General features: G+C 38.2%; 1 protein-coding gene across 11 annotated transcripts in view; it reads left to right on the forward strand.

The window, feature by feature from the left end:
* The first annotated feature begins 2164 nt into the window (after positions 1 to 2164).
* Positions 2165 to 22973, forward strand: part of PIAS2 (protein inhibitor of activated STAT 2) — a 117010-nt gene continuing 96201 nt past the window's right edge. For 9 of the 11 annotated variants that reach the window (XM_087869842.1, XM_087869845.1, XM_045790010.2 and 6 more), the window contains exon 1: positions 2166 to 2363. In XM_087869842.1, coding sequence (XP_087725968.1) covers positions 2340 to 2363 — 24 coding nt within the window. In that variant the 5' untranslated portion in view covers positions 2166 to 2339. Of the gene's footprint in view, positions 2364 to 14678; positions 14768 to 16959; positions 17069 to 22973 lie in introns of all 11 variants that reach the window. The other 2 variants (XM_087869840.1, XM_087869841.1) reach the window with 2 other exon arrangements.

The raw sequence follows: 22973 nt of genomic DNA on the forward strand, positions 1-22973 counted from the left end.
AGGAGAATGCCTGGCTGATTCAGTCTGTGGAGCGTGTGACTCTTGATCTTGGTGTTGTAAATTCCAGCCCCAATTTGGGTAGAGAGATTACTTAAAAATAAAATCTTAAAGAAAAAAAAATGTAATGAGGAGAAAATTGTATTTAATGGAATTCCTCTGGGGGAAGTTCTGTATGTGGATGGAAGTGGTACTTTGGTATGTGGTTTAAAGTGGTGGTGAGATTATCACAGCTCTCTCCTCCCCAGCTCTGCTCCAAGGACATTTCATGCCACATTATAAGGAAGTTAGATTCAAGTAAGTGCAGAGATTTCTTTCTCATGAGTAGGATATACAAATTTAGACCAGAGCTGAACTGTTCGTGACAGTAAAGACACGGGCATCCCCTCCACTCTCTACCACTCAGGCTTTCCACTAAACAAATATTGAATGAGTCTTAGAGAGTATAGTTTAGAAAAGATGCCAAATTAGTAATCTGGTCTAGGCAGACAAGGTAGCATTCTATTTCAGATGCTACTAATAGAAAACCTACTGAAAACTATTTGACGCAATAACAGAAAGGCATTGGCTTAAGAAAACTGACAAGAGGTGCGGGGGGAGGGTGTCAAAGTTAATTCTGGTATTTTTTGTGATTCTTGCCCATAAGGTGGGTTGGTCCTCAGGCTGGCCCCTCATTGTAGCGAAATGGTTATAGCACTCCACAAGCTAGAAAGTCTCATCTCTAATCACTGAATAAATGGGTCCACGCTTGATCTAATTGGCAAAGCCTGGAAATGCCCTGTGGTAGTAGTTGGATTTACAGGTTCAGCTCTGATGTAATCACTGTGACAAGGACATTGGTTATGATTGGGTTAGGCCTGTCTGAGGCAGCACTTAGAACTCTGCGGTCAAACCTAACCAACCCTGCAATGAAACTACAAACAAGTCTCAGTGAGGCCATGCTTCTCTTAACTTTGTGTTCATGTTGGTAAGCTTCTTGGTGGAAGGTTGTATTATATTCCATTCATCTTTCTATTCCGTCAAAGCTCCTAGTTCACAGTGGCCTTCCTTTAATGCCTGTTGAACAATGTTAAACTCCACTGAGGTGTAAACCAAGGCCAAAGGAATTTAAGCTAAGATCAAGAACAAGCCAAGCTAAGACCATAAAGTTAATGGTAGAGAGCCAGCATTAGAAACCACTCTAGATACTGTTCATTCATTCTTTTATTCATTAAACAAATGGTGGGAAGAGGCAGTAGGTAGGAACCAAATTAAACAGGGCCTTGCAAATTGTATTAAGTGTTTTGAAGTTCTTTCGTGGGTGGGTTCCATCCACCTCTTCAAGGAAATCTGAACCCTGGACTTGGTCCAGTGAATTTTCTGAGCAGCTTGACTCAGCATCTTCTCTCATCCTTTATCAGCACGTCAGCGGTGCCATCAAGCTTCCTTCCATCTCTTCTAACCTTGGCATTTCATCTTTCCTAGCTATCTTATTTCCCTGACCCCTCAACTTTTTAAAAACGAGGGTTCTTCTGAGCGCTCTGATTTCGCTCTCTTATTTCACAGCTCCCCAGTCCCACCGCTCAACCCTCTCAACTCTGCAGTCCATGACATTCAGTCGCCCTTCAAAGTCAGAAGGAAGGTTAGTACTTGGAGGGTATTACCAATCCAAAGACGTCTCACCAATCCTGCACCATTAGATCGGAACAATAGTTTACCCAACACCCACATTTAGATTGTTCCGCCACTACTCTGGGGGATGGTTTTATTTGCGGCGGCTTTCCCCCAGCTACAGCCACCGTGTGGAAGAGCACCGTTAGAATTTTCCCGAAATGTTGCGGTCAGGAGTCCCGGCCACCTCTTCTTCCTCTCCGCCGCTCCCGCGGGCCAGGCCCTCCTCCAGGCCGGCGGGTAACGCTGCAGTTGTGCCGGCGCTTCCAGGGGAGGGAGGCGCCGCGCGGGGCCGAGGAAGACGCGGCCAGAGGCCAGCCGCCTGAAGGCGTGCGGGAGGCGGGCAGGCCGCGGGAGAGGGCGGGAGCTGACGCGCGGCGAAGGCAGCGCGCTGGGAGCCTGGGCGGAAGACGTGGGCGGAAGGTGGTGGGCCGGGTGGGCCGGGTGGGCGCCGGAGGGCGGGGCCCGCGCGCTCCGGGGGCGGAGCTCCCGCGCCGGTCACGTGACGGGCCCGGCGGCGGCGGCAGCGGCGGCAGCGGTAGCGGCGGCGGTGGCCGCGGCGTCTTCAGCGGCGCCCAGTGCAGGATGGTGCTGGAGGCGGCGGCGGCGGCCGTGGTGGCGGCGGCGTCGTTGGCGGCAGCGGGAGGGGGTGCTGTGGCGGCAGCGGCGGCGGCGCCCGCGGGTGGTGTAAAATGGCGGATTTCGAGGAGTTGAGGGTAAGCGGGGGCGCGGGAGTGGAGAGTGGAGGCCGCGGGGGAGGGGAGGGGAGGCGGGGAAGCCGCAGCGTCGCCGGCCGCCACCTTCTTGTTTCGCGGGGACCGGTTGGTGGTGCCGCGAGCCCCGGCCCGAGCGCGAGCGGGCGCCCGCCCCGGCGGGCGCGGGCGGGGGAGGGGAGCCAGGCGGCGGAGGACGCCTGGGCCTCGCGGGGCGGCGGGCCCAGTGGCCGGTGGGTCCCGCCGGGGTCCGCACACCTGGCATGGGGCGGGGGCCGCCGTCGGGAGGGGCTCGTGGGGGACCCGACTTCCTCGTGTAAGGGCTGAGGTGGGAAGCGGAATTTGCTTTTCCACCTTCATGTGCGTACGTGTGTGTGGCGATTCAGAAGTCTACACGTTACTCATTTGGTGGGGAGACTGTTCTCTGAAACGTGAAGTTGCGTTTAGGAATCCTCTCTCTTCTTATGGCTGATGCTACCGTGTAGTGAGATCTGTCACGAGAAAGGCCCCTTCCTCCTACCGGTGCTTCCTCTTGGAGAGAAGCGTGGTCTTTTGGGAGCACTACGTTTAATAATCGACCTTAAACCTTGATATTTTCTTAGTGCCATGGTAAGACACCCGCAAAGGCTGTGTTGTCATGAGGCTTGTTTGTGAACTCGTTTTGCTCTTGAGGGAAAACATTTTTCTTTCTAGCCTTCGAACAAGGTCACAACTTTACTGTTGATATCTTTGTATAGTAGAGGTTTGAAAATGGGTGTGCTGGGGGTAGAACGGAAAAGATATTTTTCCCTGGGCTGATAACCTTCAGAGTCCTCAACTGAAACTAAACTATGGTAAACGAACAGGCTTTATTTTTTATGGATTGCTGAATTACTGGCGACAGAAATGGAATACTTAAGGACAGAAACCCTGATTTAAAAAAAAAGATGAATGTGAACTTGAAATTAACGGCAATCCTTTTGCATAACAGGCATATGATGTTAGGGTTACTTTTTTGGAATAAGAAGGAAGAGGAATCTGGTAAAAGATTCAGTTTTGTATGTTTATTGTTTTTTTTTCTGCGAGGGATGGAGTCGGGAAGACTGTTGGCTGTTCACCTGGCTGGTAGGGTGGACATCAGCAAAATAACGTATTGGTGATTGCGATCTAGAGGGAGAGTGTGTTACAGTTTGCATAATACCTGCCATTTTCCCTTCTGTTGTTTCGGAAAGAATTGCACATTAATGCATTTTATGCCCTGTATTAGTTTATACAGAGAACCATGATAGTAGGTAAAGGGTATTCGTATTGGGAAGTGGAGGAGTTTTAATGTCTCAGAGTGTAGAGCTTTTAACACCTGTGGAGCTTTGAAACAACCAGGCCTGAGCCTCATCTATGTAAATGAATGCATTAGGTTTAGGGATTGGTTGAGGAGACTGAAGTTCGAAGTTAAAATTGTTTTTTACCTGCAATATCCTCTTAACTTTGAGTAGTAACATCTGTGTACAATTTATCCTCTTCTAAGGTTTTTTGTTGAAAAATTTTCCAAGACTTGCATTAGACTTTTATAAATGTTGGTCAAAGCTTAATAAAAAGGGAGGATTTATTTACTAGTATAGGGCAGAAACGGCAGTCAGTGCTGAAGTTCGAGTGGAACCAGGAACTGCAAAGTGGTTGGAAACCAAAGATGCTTTTTTTCTTTGGGTGTGCCTGTCCCTTCCCCCTCCCCCCCTTAACTCCCTCACCTTTTTTCTCTCCCTCCTTCTTCTTCCCCCTCCCCCACCTTGCCCTCTACAATTTGTTTTGTGGGTCAGCTTCATCATCTCTTTCTGGAAATCAGCTGTCTTTGCTTCCCCCTGCACTTGATGGAAGATGGTCCCTCCCGCATAGTTCACATAAGGTGCCCAACAGAGGGTGACTGGGAAGAGTTTTCAGGCGAGGGGAAGGGTGTAGATGCTGGAAGAGTTATCCACCCCAGTCTTTGCCTTAGTTGCTCAGCAGCATCTTCTACATTTAAAAATGAACAGTCTCTGTGCCCTACCCCCATTTTGAACAGTGATGATGATGATGATGATGATGATGATAGATATCCATTATAATATAAGTGGTTATTACATGCCTGGCTCTGGTCTGAGCACTTCACATACCTGTTTGATTCTCACAATTGTAATAGAATTGTTAGAAGAAATTGTCAGAAGAAATTGAAACAGCTTGAGTAACCTGACACAGTTTGAGCTGGGAGACTGGGATTTTTAATCTCAGATGTCCAGCTTTAGAGTCCATGCTTTTCAGAGTCTGAGCTATCCTGCTCTGTGTAGTTTCCTTCAGGTCCACGTGGTGCTGCTAGCCATCAGCCTGCAGTCTGTGAACTAAACAATGGTAAATAGCCAGTGCCCTTCTTATGTGACATATAATACTGGAGGGGAAACAAGACAGCTGACTGAAAATCTAATTAGAAAGGAGGAAAAGAGGAAGAAACATGTAGGGCATTCTAAATGGTCTCTGCTTCAGAATATATTCTGTGAGGGTCAGAGAGATCGTCAAGTAAATTAAAGGACCGGGAAAAATGGGCAGCATTAGTTTGTTGGCTAACTTGGCAGTAGAGGAAATAGCCGACCTGGATGTCACATATTTGGCTGCCCACACTGCTGCTGAGAGGATTTCCATTATCTTTATCCATTATCATTCAGGGCTACTCCCTAGGGGCATGTATAACCAGAGCAGGTCACTTCTGGCTGGTGAAGCCATCTCCTGTACTGGAGGTCAGGCATTCTGGGAAAGGTCATTCTCACTGTGCTTTGGTGACTCCTGTGCCTTTGCTTTGTAAGCTTGGGGTGGGGGTGGTGGTTATTTGATGAGGCAACTCCTGTGGAACCTTAAGAGGCTGCCAGATGATTTTAGTTTTTGAGACTGCTATGTAAGCCAATACCAGAGGTCTTGTCCGGTCATAGCAGAATATGGCAGCCCTACACTTTGCTCCTTTCATTTTAATAGAATATCAGCCCACCCTTCTTCTAGTTCTTCTGAGAGAGAGGATCTCACTGGCTGAGCTTAGGTGAGGGTCCACTTCTGTTCTAATCATCTGTGGCCAGAAGGTTAGAGCCCTAGCGCACAAACCTGAGTCATGAGATTATCTTGATGGTTTGGGGGAAAGGAAGGAGCAAGTTCTCTGTAAATGGAAATTGTGGGCTGAGTAGTCAAGGGTGCTTATAATAAAACATCATGTATTCAGAGCTTTCAAGGTACTAGAGATGAAATTATTCAATTCACTGGTTGCTTGTTTATAGCATTTATGTTGGTAGAAGTTTCTGAATTAACTAGTTTGCAAATTAACTAGTTGTGAATTTACCTGGGACAAGCTCATAAGATCTGATGGTTTGGACCTCTGTCACTGCCACCCTCCTTTCTCTGTACGAAATAGTCTCTAGCAGAGCTAAGCACAGGGATGGAGCAGAGGCTAAATAGTCGGGGTTCTGAAGTCCCTCATTTCTTCTTCAGCCAGAGTGGCTTTTTTTTTTTTAAAGATTTTTTTTGTTTTAGAGAGTGAGCTTGAGTTCGAGTTGTCGGGGGCGGAGGGGGAGAGGGAGAGAGAATCTCAAGCTGACTCCCTGATGAGTGCAGAGCTCAACGTGGGGCTCAGTCTGACGACCTTGAGATCATGACCTGAGCTGAAATCAAGAGTGGGACGTTTAATCGACTATGCTACCCAGGAGCCCCCCAGACTGGCTTTTTTACCCTTGTCTTTCTCCTCCAGTTCATAATTGTATATTGTTGGCTGCTGGTGCAGTCTTTTGGCTGCTATTATTTAACCTGGTTCTTGCTATTATTTAACCTGGTTAATCCACTCTCCTTACTTCTCACCATTCAAGTGTGGAAATGGAGGGGGGATCTATTGCAGTAACATTTTTTTTTTCTTTGAAGGTCCTCTCTCCAGTGGATAGGCCGGTGATGGGTATTAAGGAGGGCACATATTGCATGGAGCACTGGGTGTTATATGCAAATAATGAATCATGAAACACTACATCAAAAACTAAGGATGTACTGTATGGTGACTAACATAACAATAAAAAATTATTAAAAAAAAATAAAGGTCCTTTCTCCTTCTCTCCTGTATTCCTCATCCTCTTCCTTTTGTGCCTTGAGTTTATTATCTCCATGTCTGTCAGAGAAAGAGAGTGAATGTGTGTGCAGTCTTAGTGTGTATTTGGGCTAGTGAAAGAGTGAGTCATCATAACTTACTTTTTTTTTTTTTTTTTGTTAAAGATTTTATTCATTTGGCAGAGAGAGACACAGTGAGAGAGGGAACAGAAGCAGGGGGAGTGGAAGAGGGAGAAGCAGGCCTCCCACCGAGCAGGGTGCCCAATGCGGGGTTCGATCTCATCATGACCCAAGCTGACGGCAGATGCCCAACGACTGAGCCACCCAGGCGCCCCATCATAACTTTCTTAACAGATACTGGCAAACCAAATGCAGAAGATCTTTTATGCTAAGAGTCTTAAGTAATTCATATAACAGAAATTTTCTGCCTAGGAGGCTTGAGTGTTTGGTTCTTTACACCTAGAAGGCTTGCCATTCTGGTAGCTTCAGGTGCTGCTAGGATACAGAGGGAGAATAGGAAGTTAATGCGGGATTTGAGGTTAGAATTCGTCATCCGTCATACTCCTCAACTATTGGGCAAGGAAGTAGACTAATAGATATGGTAGATGCAACTGAATCTACCATGTGATTCAGAGTCATGAGTGGTACACAACTAAAATTTCAGGACACAACTTCACTTGAGGTCATGTCTTTGAAAGCACATTCAAAACTCAATATTTAAGTTAAATTGATAATTCTTAATAGTAAAGAAAGGTTTTCTTAGCTTTTGTAGATACTTTTGCATTAGTTTGCTCCTTAGGTCTGTGGACTCCCTCCATGAATATCTTTTCTGATAAAGCTGACACTTTTCTAAATATAACATCCTTCAGATGTTTCTCTTTTCTCAGCTTTTTCCTTTGTTTTTCTGGATTGGATCTTAGCTACTTTAAATTTTTTAATTGAGATATAATTTACATACCATAAAATTCAGCCTTTTAAAGTGGTTTTGGTCTATTCACAAAGTTGTGCAGGCATCCCCACCATCTAATTCCAGAACATTTTCATCACCCCAAAAGAAACCCAGTACCTATTAGCAGTCACTCCCTCTCCTCCTTTCATCCAGCCCTCAGCTTCCAGTAATCTACTTTCTGTCTCTATGAATTTGTCTGTTTTAGACATCTCTCTATGAATTTGTCTGTTTTAGACATTTCATAGAGATAGAATCATACACATGGCCTTTTGTGTGTGGCTTCTTTCATTTAACATAACCTTTTCAAGGTTTGTGTTGTAGCATGTAGCAGTGCTTCATTCCTTTTTATGGTTGAATAATACTCCATTGTATGGAGTATACCACATTTTGTTTATTTAGTCATGAGTTTATGTATATTTGGGTTGTTTGCACTCTGACTAGTATGAACATTCATCTGTGTATAAGTTGTGTGTGGACATATGTTTTCAGTTATTTTGGGTAGTTACCTAGGGGTGGCATTGCGGGTACATGTGGTAACTTCCATGTTTAAGTGTTTGAGGAACTGCCAAATTTTCCCCAAACTGCTCTATCATTTTACGTTCCTACTACTAGTTATAAGAGTCCTGATTTCTCCGTATCCTCACCCGCATGGGTGTAAAGTGGTATTTCATTGTGGTTTTGATTTGCATTCCTTGGTGACTAATGCTCAACAAAGATGTTGAGCATCTTTGCATGTGCTTATTGGCCATTTGTATGTTTTCTTTGGAAAAATGTCTATTCAAACCTTTTGCCCATTTTTTAAATTTGGGGTTTTTTTTAAGTTCAAGTTCTTTATTAGATATATGGTTTGCAAATATTTTACTCCTTTTTATAGACTGTCTTTTCACTTTCTCCATAATGTCCTTTAGCACAAAAGTTTTTTTCATTTTGACAAAGTTTCATTTATAACTTTTTTTCTTTTCTTGCTTGTGATTTTGGTAAGAAATCATTGCCTAATCCAGTGTCATAAAGATTTATAAAGACATAAAAATTTATGTCTGTTTTCATATAAGGGTTTATAGTTTTAGTTTTTACATTTAGATTGTTGATCCATTTTGAGTTAATTTTTGTATATGGCGTGAGGTGGGGATCAAACTTCTTTTGCATGTGGATATCCACTTTCCCACATTGTTTATTGAAGGATGATTCTTTCTCCCTTGAGTTATCCTTACAGCTAATCTCTTTTTGTTCAGGACTAAATTTAAGAAGTTGCACAGTTGAAATAAAAATAATATATGGAATCAGTTGGTATCATAGTCTGATCTATTCTCTATGAATGTTTACTTTGAACCCCCATCCCTGGTAATGTGGCTTTTTTTCTAGACTTTTTTGGAAAAGTGGTTTAAAACAAATAAGAATTTTTGTGACTTTGCAGAGAACAATATAAATCTAACAGACTTCAGAGCTCTCCATTTGATTATTCATATAGGTCAGTAAAAGCTGTTCTTGATTATGTTGCGGAAGGTTGTTTTCTTTCTTCTTTCTTTCCTTCCTGCCTCTTCTTCCTTTTTCTTTTCTTTTCGACATTAGCTTTGGGGATGCATGGTTATTGACTGTATGACCTTGGCCAAATTATTTCATTTTTTCTTTAACCTGGGAAATAGTTGTTTTTTAAAAAAATAGTTTATTTATTTATTGAAAGCATGTGCACATGTGTGCACAAGTTGGTGGGGGGAGCCGAGGGAAAGGGGGAGAGAGAATCCCAAGCAGACTCCACACTCCATGCTCAGTGCAGAGCCTGACACAGGGCTCAATCTTACCACCCTGAGATCATGACCTGAGCCGAAATCATGAGTCAGATGCTTAACTGACTGAGCCACCCAGGCACCCCAACCTGGAAAATGTTTTTGTTTTTGAAGACTTATTTATTTTGAGAGAGAGAAAGAGAGGGCACGCACATGTGAGAGAGCACACTCGCACAAGAGCATGAGTGGGAGGAGGGGCAAAGGCAGATGGAGAGAGAGAATCTCAAGCAGTCCCCGTGCTGAGAGTGGAGCCCCATTAGGGGCTTGTTCTCAGGACCCTGAGATCATGACCTGAGCCAAAATCACAAGTGGGCAGTTTGACTGAGCCACCCAGGTGCCCCTGGAAAATGGTTTTAATAATAATTTTTATTCTTATCTCCATTCCTCATTGTTTTTCCCAAATGAAAGCAATACTTGTACAGGTAGTTCAGGAAAATTCAGAAGGAAAAATAAAAGCCCTTTCTTCCCCAGTAGATTCCACTCCTGACATAACTATCTTTAACCATGTTTGGGTGTTTTGTTTTTAGTTTTTTTTTTTCTTTCTGCTAATTCCCAAACTCAAAAACACCACATATCTTTCTGTATCTTGATTTTTCTTTCAATTCTGAACAGTGTCTGTTGCTTGAGTCTAGTAGTTAAGAAGTTTAGATTGTTATGTTTTCCACCTTTCCTAGCATATTGATTTGTACCAGTTATATTTTTTATTATTTTTTTAAGCTTTAATTTAAATTCCAGTTAACATACAGTGTAATATTAGTTTCAGGCGTACGATATAGTGATTCGGCACTTCTGTACATCAAGCAGTGTTCATCACTTAATCCCCATCACCTAGTTCACCCATCCCCCATCCATCTCTCCTCTGGTAACCATCTGTTTGTTATCTATAGTTAAAAGTCTAGGGACGCCTGGGTGGCTCGGTTGGTTAAGCATCTACCTTTGGCTCAGGTCATGATCCCAGGGTCCTGGGATCAAGTCCCATATCAGGCTCCTGGTTTAACAGGGAGCCTGCTTCTCCCTCTGCTTGCCACTCCCCCTGCTTGTGAGTGCGCTCTCTCTCTCTCTCTCTCTTTCTTTCTGGCAAATAAATAAAAAAAATTTTTAAAATGTATCATTAAAAAAAGTCTGTCTTGACTTGCCTGTTTCTTTTTTCCCTTTGTTTTGTTTTTTTCTTAAATTCCACATATGAATGAAATCATGTGGTATTTGTCTTTCTCTGACTTATTTCATTTAGCATATACTCTCTAGCTCCAATCCTGTCATTGCAAATGGCAAAATTTCATTCTTTTTTATGGCTGAGTAATATTCCTGTGTGTGTGTGTGTGTGTGTGTATACATACATATATACACATACACACCATGTCTTCTTTATCCTTCACCTATTGATGGACACTTGGGCTGCTTCTGTAATTTGGCTATTGTAGATAATGCTGCTATAAATACAGGGGTGCATGTATTCCTTTGAATTGGTATTTTTGTATTCTTTGGGTAAAAATCTAATGCAATTGCTGAATCGTAAATTAGTTGTATTTTTAACTTTTTGAAGAACCTCCATACTGTTTTCCAAAGTGGCTGCACTAGTTTGCATTCCCACTAACAGTGCAAGAGGGTGCCGCTTTTGCCACATACTTGCCAACACCTGTTGTTTCTTGTGTTGTTGATTTTAGCCATTCTGAGAGGTGTGAGGTGATATCTTGTGGTTTTGATTTGCATTTTCCTGATCATGAGCGATGTTGAGCATCTTTTCATGTGTCTGTTGGCCATCTATGTCTTCTACCAGTTACATTTTTGTTCCTAATGCTGTTGTTAGTTGGTATTAACTTTTTGTAATAGTTAAACTTCTGTTTCTTGACCTATCAGTTTTAGACAGTATGTCTTCAGTTCCCAGTCTCTCAGCGGATTTAGCACCCATCCATTTCCCTTTGTTTCTTCTACCTCCCCTCTTCTTCTTCTTCCAGCCTTCATTTTCTATTGCACTGTCTAGATTTTAGCATTTACATTATGGTTTATAACACTTCTAAACTTTTTTGTGCTTCTATAGGAAGAGTCTAGAAATTGAGTAATGGACCGCCCTTTATAGTATGTATCCTGTTAGAAACATTAGTCACTGTGAAACCAGATCACTTGGAGCTATAGAGGAACTTCTGTTACTAAACCTGTGCTCCTTAAAGGAGAATTATAAAGTCCTGCTTGAGTGAGGAGAACTCATGGAAGTTATTTTTTAAATTTGATATTATCATGTGTTCTTATTTGTAACCATTCAACTTTTCTTGAAGATAGGTTTTCTGGAGCTCTCAACCTTCCTTTTCTAATTTGGGCAGCTTGCTTTCTAGATCTGTACAGCTGTCATCCTGGGATTACATTGCACTCCTGGATTAGGTCTTTTGCTTGAATCCCATGTCTTTCTTTTTTAAATTACTCTTTTGTTATTATTGGAATATCTTGAGTGGTGGTTTTAGGATAGACGTGGTGATAAACAGTCTGATTTCTTCAGTGTCTGAAAATGACTTGCCTTTGTTCCTGATTGGAAGTTTAGATATAGAATTATAAATTGGTAATCAGTTTTTCCTACCAAATTTTGAAAGCTTTGCCCTAGGAACTTAAAACACCCATTGTTGCGAATGGAGTTCTCTTACAAATCTGACGGTTATCCTTTTGTAGTCACCTTGTTTAAAATCTTTGTGGTAATCTTTTTATCTTTGATATTTTGTGAAATGTGTCTAGTTGTAAGTCTTTTTTTTTTCGTTGTTGGGGTAACTTTTTTGGTTCTAAAATTTTTCAGGTGTGGGGAATATCTTTTATTTCTTTGATAATTTCTTTCTCTCCTGTTTTCTTTGAGACTTGAGGGGTGAAAGTTGGACTTCTAGATTGACATGTATTTGTTTCTGAGGATTTCCTCGATTTTGTCTTTGAACTCCTCTACGGGATTTATTTCAGTGATTATATTTTTAGTTTATAGAAGCTTTATTCTTTCAATAGCAATTTGTCCTCCGTTTATGGGGGAAAGTACCTTGAGTTCTCTGAGGATGCTAATTCCTTTAAAAAGAGCTCTTGAGACAGTTCTCTTATTGTAATCAAGCTTTGTGTATTTGGGTATACTACGCTAATTTTAAAAAAATATTTAAGTTATTTAATAGGTACAAAAGATTATAACAGGTAAGGTATAGGTAAATAAACATGTATGTAGCCATCATGTAAGTTAAGAAATCGTTTAGGTCAGCAGGGTGCCCTTTCCTGATTTTATCCACAGTATGTAGATATATAAAATTATATTTGTATTATATCTATATATGTAAGTTTTTAAGTATTTAAAAATTTTATACAAATGGAATGATGCTGTATTTGGGTTTTTTTTGTTATTGTTTTTAATTTTCCATTGTTTGAATACCAGTTTATCCATTCTCTTTTTGGAAATTTGTGTAGTTTCCATTTTTTTCCTACTATAGATCCTCACATCCTTATTCAAACTTCTGAAACCCAAAATGTTCTGAAAATGCAAAAAAAGAAAAATTCTATGAACTTAATCTGCACTGATTTGACACTGTGATTTTTATTGGTTTCATTTAGTGTAGATATTTGTATATTTCACTGTAGAAATTCTAGGAGCAGAATTGCTGGGATTTAAGGATATGTACGTCTTCAGCAGTACTGGATGATGCCGGGTTATTTTCCAAAGAGGATTGTATTGGTATTTGTTCTCTCCAACAATGTAGAAGTTTTCATTATTTACCTTTCTCGCTATAACACTTTTATCAAATTGAAAGTTTTTGCGTGAGTAAAAATTTCACTTGTTTTTAATTTTTCCCTTTGGTAGTGAAAGCGAGCATCTTTTATTATGCTTATAACATTTTCTTGACTCTTCTGAGCTTCTATTACCTGTTTTATGTCTCTTGTCCGTGTTCGTACTAGGCTTAAAAAAACTTTTTTTCTTACTAACTTGTAATAGTTTTACAATTGGATCTGTCTATGCAATCCGGATTCTAATCTTTTAATCTGCACTAACAGCACCATCACCTTGTCTTAAGTACTCCAACTCTATAACAACTTTCACAAAAACAAACTTCTGTTGATATAGGGCACTCATGTAGGAAATACATAGATTATAGGAATACATCTGGGTGATTTTTTTCAATATAACCAAATGCAGATGAAGAAAATAGAACATTACCAGGACTCTAGAGACTCCCCTTGGTTACCACCTCTCAGTGACTAACCTCTGTCTCTTCAAAGATAGTACTGGCTTGACATTACTCTTAGATTAGTTTTGTCTGTTTTTTGAAACTCATATAAATGGAACTGTATGGTGTATATATTTTTTGTGTCTGACTTTTTTCCTCAATTTTGTTTGCAAGATTCACTGGTATGTAGTTGTAATTTGTTCATTCTCTTCCACTAGCAAAATAATAAGAGTTCCAGTTGCTTCACATTCTTTTTTGTCCACTCTTCTAATTTTAGATGTTTTAGTGAATGTTTAGTGGTTTTAATTTGCATTCTACTAATGAGTTATGATGTTAAGTCTCTTTTAATATGCTTATTGTCCATTTGGATATCTTTTGTGACATGGCTTTGCCAATTTTTTAGCCCATTTTTATATTGGGCCATCTGCCTTTTTCATACTGATTTGTAGGATTTCATTACATATCCCACATAACCGCTCTTGCAGGTTATACTTTGCAAATAATCTTCTCGTTTCCCCAGCCCTATAAATCTATTCAAAGATCTTGACTTCTCAACTTATCCATTGCCCTTTTCTCATTGGCAGATATTTCCAGGGGAAAAGAGGCATTAAATGATGGGCTCCATTTTCTACACTTCCCTTCTTTCCACAGCATTGGCCTCTCAGGTCCTTTCTGACTTTATAGTGCTTCATGTCTTCAAATGGATGTTTTTTATATTACCTTCAGTTTTTAAATTTTCTTAGGGAAGGTTGGTCTAGTCTACTCAGTCACCGCGTGACAAGAAGTAGGCCAGCTCCTCCTGCCTTGTAGTTCTTTAGGGTACTTCTTGGCCATTTGATCCTTTGTATAATTTTAAAATCATTTTTCTAAGTTATGTAGACACACAAGCATGCATCTGTTGGGATTTTGATGGGAAATGCATTGAATCTGTAAATCAGTTTGGAGAGAGCTAAGTTTTCTTAACCACGAACATTGTAATCTCCATTTATTTAGGTCTTTTACAATGTCTTTCATAAAGTTTTATAATTTTCTTCAACTAAACTATTGCAAATATTTTGTTAGATTTATTTTTAGGTACTTTGTTTTTGTATCGAATCATAAATGGTATCTTTTCATAATTATATTTTCTACCTTGCTGGTTTATAGAAGTACAATTTTGACTTTGTGTAACAACTTTGCTCTACTCCTAATTATGATAAATTATCTATAGAATTCTTTTGGATTTTTTTGTGTAGACAGACCTATCTGTGAATAATGACCTCTTTGTTTCCTCCTTTCCAATTCTTATGCTTTTTTTTTTTCTTTCTTTTTCTTGTCTTAATGTGCTGGCTAGGATCTCCAGTACAATGTTGAATAGAAGCGGTGATGGGGGCATCCTGATCTTGTTCCTGATTTTAAAGGGAATGCTTTCAAAGTTTCACAGTTAAGTATGATGCTTGCTGTAGGTTTATTGTAGATAATCTTTTCAGGTTAAGGATGTTCCTTTCTATAACTAGTTTGCTAATCTAAAAAAGTAATAAATGGATGTTGAATTTTATCAAAAGCCTTCTTTGCATTTTTTGAGAAGATGTTTTTCTTTTGTAATCTGTTAACAGGGTGAAATTTGTGTGTTTCAAGCATAAAGTCAATCCTGATTTGTCTCTTTTTTCATTATTGGACTCAAACTGAAGATAGTTAATTTAAGATTTTTGCTTCTAATAATTAGTAATATTGACCCATAAAAAATATACTCTTCTTTTTCTGGAAGAATTTATGTAAGATTAGAATTATCTGTTTAAGTGTTCGGTAGAACTCCCTGATAAAATTGTTACTGGTGTTTTCTTTGTGGGATACTTCTTAACCACTGATTCAATTACTTTGCTTATAGGATTGTTCATATTTCAATTTTCAAGCCAGTTTTGGTAGGTTATACATTTATAGGAAGTTGTCTATTTCATTCATGTTCTTGAATTTATGGTATTAAGTTGTTAATCTCTAATTTTGTAGTACCTGTAGTTTATGTCCCTTTTACCTTTTTTCTTTTAATGCCTTTTTTCCTTTATCAATAGTAAAAACTAAAAGTTCGTCAATTTTTGAAGACTTTTAAAAGATCAGATTTTTGAACTTTTTTTTTTTTAATGCTTTTCAATGTATCCCTCCCCCATTTCATTAATTTCTGCTCTTTATTTACTTTATACTTTTTGGGCGTTTATTTTTATTCTTTCTCTAATTTCTTAAGTTGGATGCCTTGCTTTTTTAATTTTCAGTGTTTTAATATAGGTCTCCATTGTTTTCTCTGCATCACACAAGTTTTGATGTGCAGTGTTTTCATTATTTTTCACTTGTATTTTTCTGTTTTTCACTGCGAATTCTTTATGAGTTATTTAAAAGCTTTTATTTCCAAACTTCTGGGAGTTTCTTTAGTTATTGATTTGTAAATGTGTTGTAGTTTGGAAGCATGATATGTATGATACTGATCTTTTGAAATCTGTTATAAGACTGTGGTCAGTTTTTATTTTTGTTTGTACATGGAACAGAATGTGGATTTTCCATTCATAAGCACAAAGTTTTACGTTCTAGTAGATAGGCTGTTAATTCTGTTCAAATCTTCCATATGTTTTTAGAAACAGAAGTATGTTAATCTTCTAGAAGAATATTTTTCCCCAGTTTTTTTCTTATAGTTCTACTAATTTTTAAAATATGGTTTAAATTGTTGCTAGTACATGAAAGTTTAAGCTTGTATTTTCCTGTTGAATTGGAGCTTTTACTCTCTGTATTGACTCTATGTCTTTGAATGTTCTTTGTATTTTACACTACTGTTTCATATTATACCTGTGCTATTTTCTTTTGGTCAACTAATTTTGCCTGATTTTTAAAATTCTCCCTCCCCCTACATTTTTGTGTTCTTTTAGTTTTCTCTCTTGTGAATATCATGCTATTGGATTAAAAATATTAATCTCTAGTAATCTTGGTCTTTGTAATTTTAAATTAAACTTTTTATTAAGAAAATTGTCAATTTACTCACAGTTGTGAGTAGTACAGACATTTCATGTACTCTACCAAGTTTCTCACAGTGCTAACATCTTGCAAAACCATAGAACAGTATCACAACAATACTACAAGGATATTGACATTGACATAATCAAGGTATAGATCATTTCCATCACTTTAAGGATCCCTCTTATTGTCAGTTTTTATTGCCACACTCACTTTCTTCTCACCCCCTTAATATCTCAGACCCAGTCATCTGTTTTTCATTTCTATGGTTTCATCTTTTCCAAGAATGTTACATAAATGGAATCATACAGTATGTAACTTTTGGGTTTGGTTTTTTTCACTAAGCATCATTCTCTGGAGTCATTCATGTTGTTTTATGTATTGATAGCTCATCCCTTTTTATTGCTGAGTAGTATTTCATGGTTTGGATTTGTTTAACCATTTACCTGTTGAAAGATATCCATGTTGTTTAGAGTTTTGGGCTGTTACGAATAAAAATGCTTTAAGATTTCTGCATAGGTTTTTTTGTGACCATAAGTTTTCATTTCTCTGGGATAAAAATACCCAGGAGTGCAATTCCTGGGGTATATGATTATTGTATATATAGTTTTTTAAGAACTTGCCGAACTGTTTTCCAGAGTGGCTGTACCATTTTACATCCCTACCAGCAATGTATGGAGTGATCCAGTTTCTCTGCATCCTCGCCAGCATTTGGTGTTCTCACTGTTTTTCATTTTAGTCATTCTGGTATGTATCTAGCTACACCTCAGTGAGATTTTAATTTGCACTCCCTTAGTGGCTAATGATAACATATTTCCATGTGCTTGTTTTTTATCAGTATATCCTTATTGATGAAATGTCTCTTCATGCCTTTTGCCCTTTCTTAAACTGGATTTTTTTTTCTGTTGGGGTTCGAGAGTTCTAGACATATTCTAGATACTCATCCTTTGTTGGATATGTGGTTTGCAAATACCGTTGCCAAGTCTGTTGATTGTTTTGTCATCTTTTTAAACAGGGTCTTGCGGAGCACAAATTTTTAATTTCGGTGAAGTCCAGTGTTTATTTTTTTCTTTTGTAGATTTTGCTTTGAATGTCAAGTCTAAGAACTCTTTGCCTAGCCCTAGTTCCTGAAGATTTTCTTCTGTGCTTTTTCCTAAAAGTTTTGTAGTTTTATTCTAACGTTTAAGTCCATGATCCATTTGGAGTTAATTTTTGTATAAAATGTAAGACATAGTTGGATGTATACTTTGCTTCAGCACCTTTTGTTGAAAGGCAGTCTTTCCTCCATTGAGTTACTTTTGCACCTTTGTCAAAAACTATTTGGGCATATTGTGTAGGTCTGTTTCTAGATTCTCTGTTCTGTTCCATAGACCTTTGTGTTACCTTTGCTAATACCACATACCACACAGTCTTGATTACAGAGCTAAGTTGTGAAATGGAATAGACTGATTTCTATTTTTTTCAAATTGTTCTAATGCTCTTCTAGTTCCTTTGCCTTTCCATATAAATTTTAGAATAATCTTAAATATAAAAAAGTCTTGGTGGGATTTGGGTTGAAATTGTATTAATAGATCTGTGTCAGTTTAGGGAAAATTGATGTAGTTTCTTTATTGAGTCTTAAAAGCCATTGGAGGATCCAATCCGTTCATTTAAATTTTCTTAGACTTCTTTTATTAGCATTTTATAGTTTTCAGTATACAAGTCCTGTATATATTTTGTTATATTTTTAAATGTGTATTTTCATTTTTTTGGAATGATTATAAATAGTATTGTGTTTTTAACTTGTTTCCGTATGTTCTTTGTTAGTATATAGGGATGTGATTGGTATTTGTGTATTGCTCTGTCTCCTGCAACCTTGCTGAACTCAGCTATTGGTTGTAAGAGTTGTTTTATAGATTCTTTGGGATCTGCAAATACAGGCAGTTTAAAAAAATTTTTTTTCTTTCCAACCTGTATGCCTTTTATTTCCTTTTCTTGTCTTTTCCCTTATCCAGCACTTACAGCACTATTCTGATTAATAGGGTGAGAATTGACATTCTTGTCTTGTTCCCAGTCTTAGGGTGATGCATTCAGTCTTTTACCATTAAGTGTAATGTTAGCTATAGATTTTTCAGTGGGTGATTTCTATTAAGTTGAGGAAGTTCCCTGTTCCTGTTCTGAGAATTTTTATCACGAGTGGGTGTTGAATTTGTCAAATGCTTTTTCTGCATTGACTGTTACAATCATGTGGTTTTCTGTTTTTAGCTATTAATAAGGGTATACTACCAAAAAAAGGGGGGTATACTACATTGATTTCAAACATTGAACCAGCCTTCTAGTCCTGGAATAAACCTCACACAGTCATGGTATATAATTCTTTTTATATATTACTAAGTTCTGTGTGCTAACATTTTGTTTAGTATTTTAGCATTAATATTTGTGATGGTTTATAGTCTTATTTTTCATACTGTTTTTGTTTAGTTTTGCCATCAGGGTAATGTTAGCTTTATAAAATGAATTTGGAAGTATTCTCTCATTTTCTGTTTTCTGGAAGAAATTTGATCAGATTGGTGTTAATTCTTTAAATTTTGGGTAGAATTCTCCAGTAAAACCACTTAGGCCTGATCATTTACTTTTGGGGAGTTTTATTTTTTAATTAAATATTTTTGAAGATTTTATTTATTTATTTATTTGCGTGAGTAGCAGGGGGAGGGACAGAGATCTCAAGCAGACTCCATGCTGAATGTGGAGCCTCATGTGGGGCTCAATCTCACAACCCTGAGATCATGACCTGAGCCAGAATTAAGAGTTGCTTAACTGAGCCACCCAGGTGCCCCTATTTTGGGGAGTTTTAAAATTATGAATTAGATTTCCTGAGTAGTTGAAGGGGTATTCAAATGATCTATTTCATATTGGGTGAGTTTCATAATTTATATTTTCCAAGGAATTGGTCCTTTTCATATAAATTCCCAAATTCGTGTGTATAGAGTTGTTCTTAGTATTCCTGTATTTTTATGATGTCTGTGGTTTCTGTGGTGATATTCGCTAATCTTGCTGTTTGAACTGGAAAGTTTATTTCATTTTTATTTGTTGGGTTTTTGGTATATTTGCATTTATCCTTACTCCTTCATTTTGCGCTATCCTGCTTTTTCTGTGCTTTGTCTCCCCATCTGTTTTCTTGCCACCTTTTGGGCTAATTATTTTTTCTTGCCCTCTTTCTTATGTTTTCTGCCATTTACTTGTGTGAAATTACATTTGTTTTGTTTACTCACATACTCTTGGAGTTTTCTTGAATTTTTTTTTGAAATTTTAATACACATAAGTCTAAAACTATCTTTTCCTTTCTTACAGAATGCTTTAAACTGCTCCCCACTCTGCCAACTTAGATGCATGCCATTGTTCCTTAGTTTTGTTCTGTTATTTCTTAGCCTTGCAAATCTGATAATATAATTTTTTACAATAAATATTTGTTTAAGCTAACCAATTTCCTCTCTAGGGCTTGTCATTTTCTTTGGTCATCGTTCTGCTATGTTAGATTCCTCTAGATTCCTCTGGTTCAGCATTGATGGGCTTTTTACTCTCCCTTCCCTGTGTTAGACGTGCTTTCTTACTCACGGCTTTTGCACCTGCTGCATCCAAGGTCTTGGAATGCTTTTCCTCAGATATTCTTTAGGTGTCTTCTTAATCCTTCAGTTACTTATTCATGTACCTTCTGAGGGAAACCTTCTCTCTTGAAAATTGCAAATCCTTTATCTCTTCATTCCCTGTTTCCTTTTCTCCCATTATTTTTGTCCTTTGTATTCATCACCACCTGCCATATTATATATTTTATTTATTTTTATTTTTATTTTTTAAAAAAATTTTATTTATTTATGTGACAGAGAGACAGCCAGCAAGAGAGGGAACACAGCAGAGGAGTGGGAGAGGAAGAAGCAGGCTCCCAGCGGAGGAGCCCGATGTGGGACTCGATCCCAGAACTCCGGGATCACGCCCTGAGCCGAAGGCAGACGCTTAACGACTGCGCTACCCAGGCGCCCCTATATATTTTATTTTTATGATAAATTTTAATCTGTCAAGCTCTTCAACTCAGTCATTCATTGGAATTTATTATATTTATACAGTTGAGGGGCATTGACATCTTTTCAGTATTTACTGTTTTTGTCTAGTAACATGATAGTTTCTTAATTTATTCAAGAGTTCTTTTACGTCTTGTTTTTATGTAGCTGTTGCAAAATTTTAAAATTTATGCCTTTGCATTTTAAGATTTTGTTATTAGACTCATTTTTTTTAATATTGTTTTTCCTGATCAGTAGCTTGAAAATCTGTTCGATGTATAGATAACTCAGTGAATTTTCTTAACTTATTATTAGGTCTTCTTTTTCAGTGGATTTTTAAACAGTTTCAGTGTAGAAAGTTCTGTCATTTGTAAATTATAAATATTGCTTCTTTTAAAATCTGTACTGTCTGGACACTTTAGAATAATTTTGAATGAGAAAACATCTTTTATTGGTCTTTATTTCTAGGGTTTCATCTTTAAGAATGATATTTATTCTTGATTTCTGATAGCTACCCTTTCTCATGTTAACAGAATTTCATTCTTTTCCTGTTTATTGAGAGGTTTTATCAGTAACGGATAAGACTTCTTCAAATGCCCTTTTGGCATTTATGCAGATTAATCTAATATAAGGCTTTTTTTGAGCCAATAGATCTTTTTGTATTGCTTTCCTTACTTTAACAATTTTCAGAATAATGAGTTGGTTTCTCAGCGTCCTATAACAGAGATCGGTGAGGTTTTTTTAAGTATTGTTACTGTGAACAAATGACTTTTAATATATTTGATGTGGTTGAATTAATGTAGTTATTGTTCTCTTTGATGGTTGGGTTATCTTGCCTCGAGCTACTGGATTGTTTTCTGTGTCCTTCTGACAAGATTCCAGTAGTCTTTGGTAACTTCTTTGTTTTCTGGTATGATGAAATGTCCTAGGCTCATCTTGTGCATTTTCTACCCCAGACTTGCAATTAGCTATTTCCTCAAGGAGCCTGGGTTCCTTTTGTGGGAAATGGTATTTAGATCATAAACTGTTTTTCCCTGCCTCAAACAAATTTCGCCTGATTAAATCTGCAATAGTTTTAGATTTATGGAAAAGTTGGGAAGATAGTATAGAGAGTTGCTATATAACCCACAACTAGCTTCCCCCATTTAAGCAAACTTTTTATGTGGAAACATTCTTACAAAGGTAGAGAATTCCCCTTGTACCCTGTACCTAGCTTCAGCAGTGATCAACTCTTATCCTTTTTTTGTGTCTCCACTCATTCCCCCCAATGATTTTTTTCAAGTTTCAGGTAGTATTTTTATTATTTTCTCAATTGAGGTATTATTGATGTATAACATTTTATTAGTTTCAGCTGTACAATATTTGTATGCATTGCAAAACGATTACCACAATAAATCTAGTAGATATTCATCACTTTACAGTTACCAAAAATATTTATCTTGTGATGAGAACTTTTAAGATCTCTCTTAGCAACTTTGAAATATACAGTATGCTATTTTTTTTTAATTGGGCATGGAGCCTAATCGGGCCTTGAACTCATGACCCTGAGATCAAGATCTGAACTGAAATCAAGAGTTGGACGCTTAACTGACTGAGCCACCCAGGTGCCCCACAATATGCTGTTATTAACTATACTCATCATGCTGAATTACATCCCCATAACATATTTATTTTATAACTGAAAGTTTGTACCTTTTGATCCCCTTCACCCATTTCCCCCCCCCACACACCCCCCCACTGGAATCACCAGTCTGTTCTCTATATCTATGAGCTTGGTGTTCTTGTTTTCGTTTTGTTTTTAGATTCCACATATAAGTGGGATCCTATGGTATTTCTGTCTGAATTATTTCTCTTAGCATAATGCTCTCAGGGTCCATCCATGTTGTCATAAATGGCAAGATTTTATTCTTTTATATGGTTGAGTAATATTCCATTGTGTATGTCTGTAGAAGCTGCTATGTATATAAAGCTGTGAGGTGTGTGTGAATTCTTTATTCGTTTTTCCATTTATGGACACTTAGGTTGTTTCTGTGTTTTGGCTATTGTATTTGAATAATGATACAGTGAACTTGGAAGGGGTGCATATATCATTTCCTTTTAGTGTTTTCATTTTCTTCAGGTGAATACCCACAAGTAGAATTGGTGGATTCTTTAGTAGTTCTATTTTTAATTTTTTGAGGAACCTCCATACTGTTTTCCATCGTGGCTATACCCATTTACTCTACCACCAACAGCGCACAAGAGTTTTCCCTCTTTTCTCCATCCTCACCAACATTTGTTGTCTTTGAGAGTGGCCACTCTGACGGGTGTAAGGTGATATCTCAGTGTGGTTTTGATTTGCATTTACCTGATGATTAGTTATATTGAGCATCGTTTCATGTCTCTGTTGGCCACTTATGTCTTTATTTGAAAAGTGTCTATTCAAATTTTCTGCCCAATTTTTTGAAGTTTTTATTTAAATTCCAGTTAGTTAACATACAGCGTAATATTAGTTTCAGGTGTACAGTGTAGCGATTCAACTCTTCCATACAACACCTGTGCTCATCACAAGTGTGCTTGTTAATCTCTGTCACCTTTTTAACTCATCCGTCCACCCACCTCCCTTTTGGTAACTATCA

Source organism: Ursus americanus, chromosome 19 (assembly GCF_024610735.1).
Source record: "Ursus americanus isolate L20-20 chromosome 19, mUrsAme1.1.p, whole genome shotgun sequence".
Lineage (NCBI taxonomy): Eukaryota > Metazoa > Chordata > Mammalia > Carnivora > Ursidae > Ursus > Ursus americanus.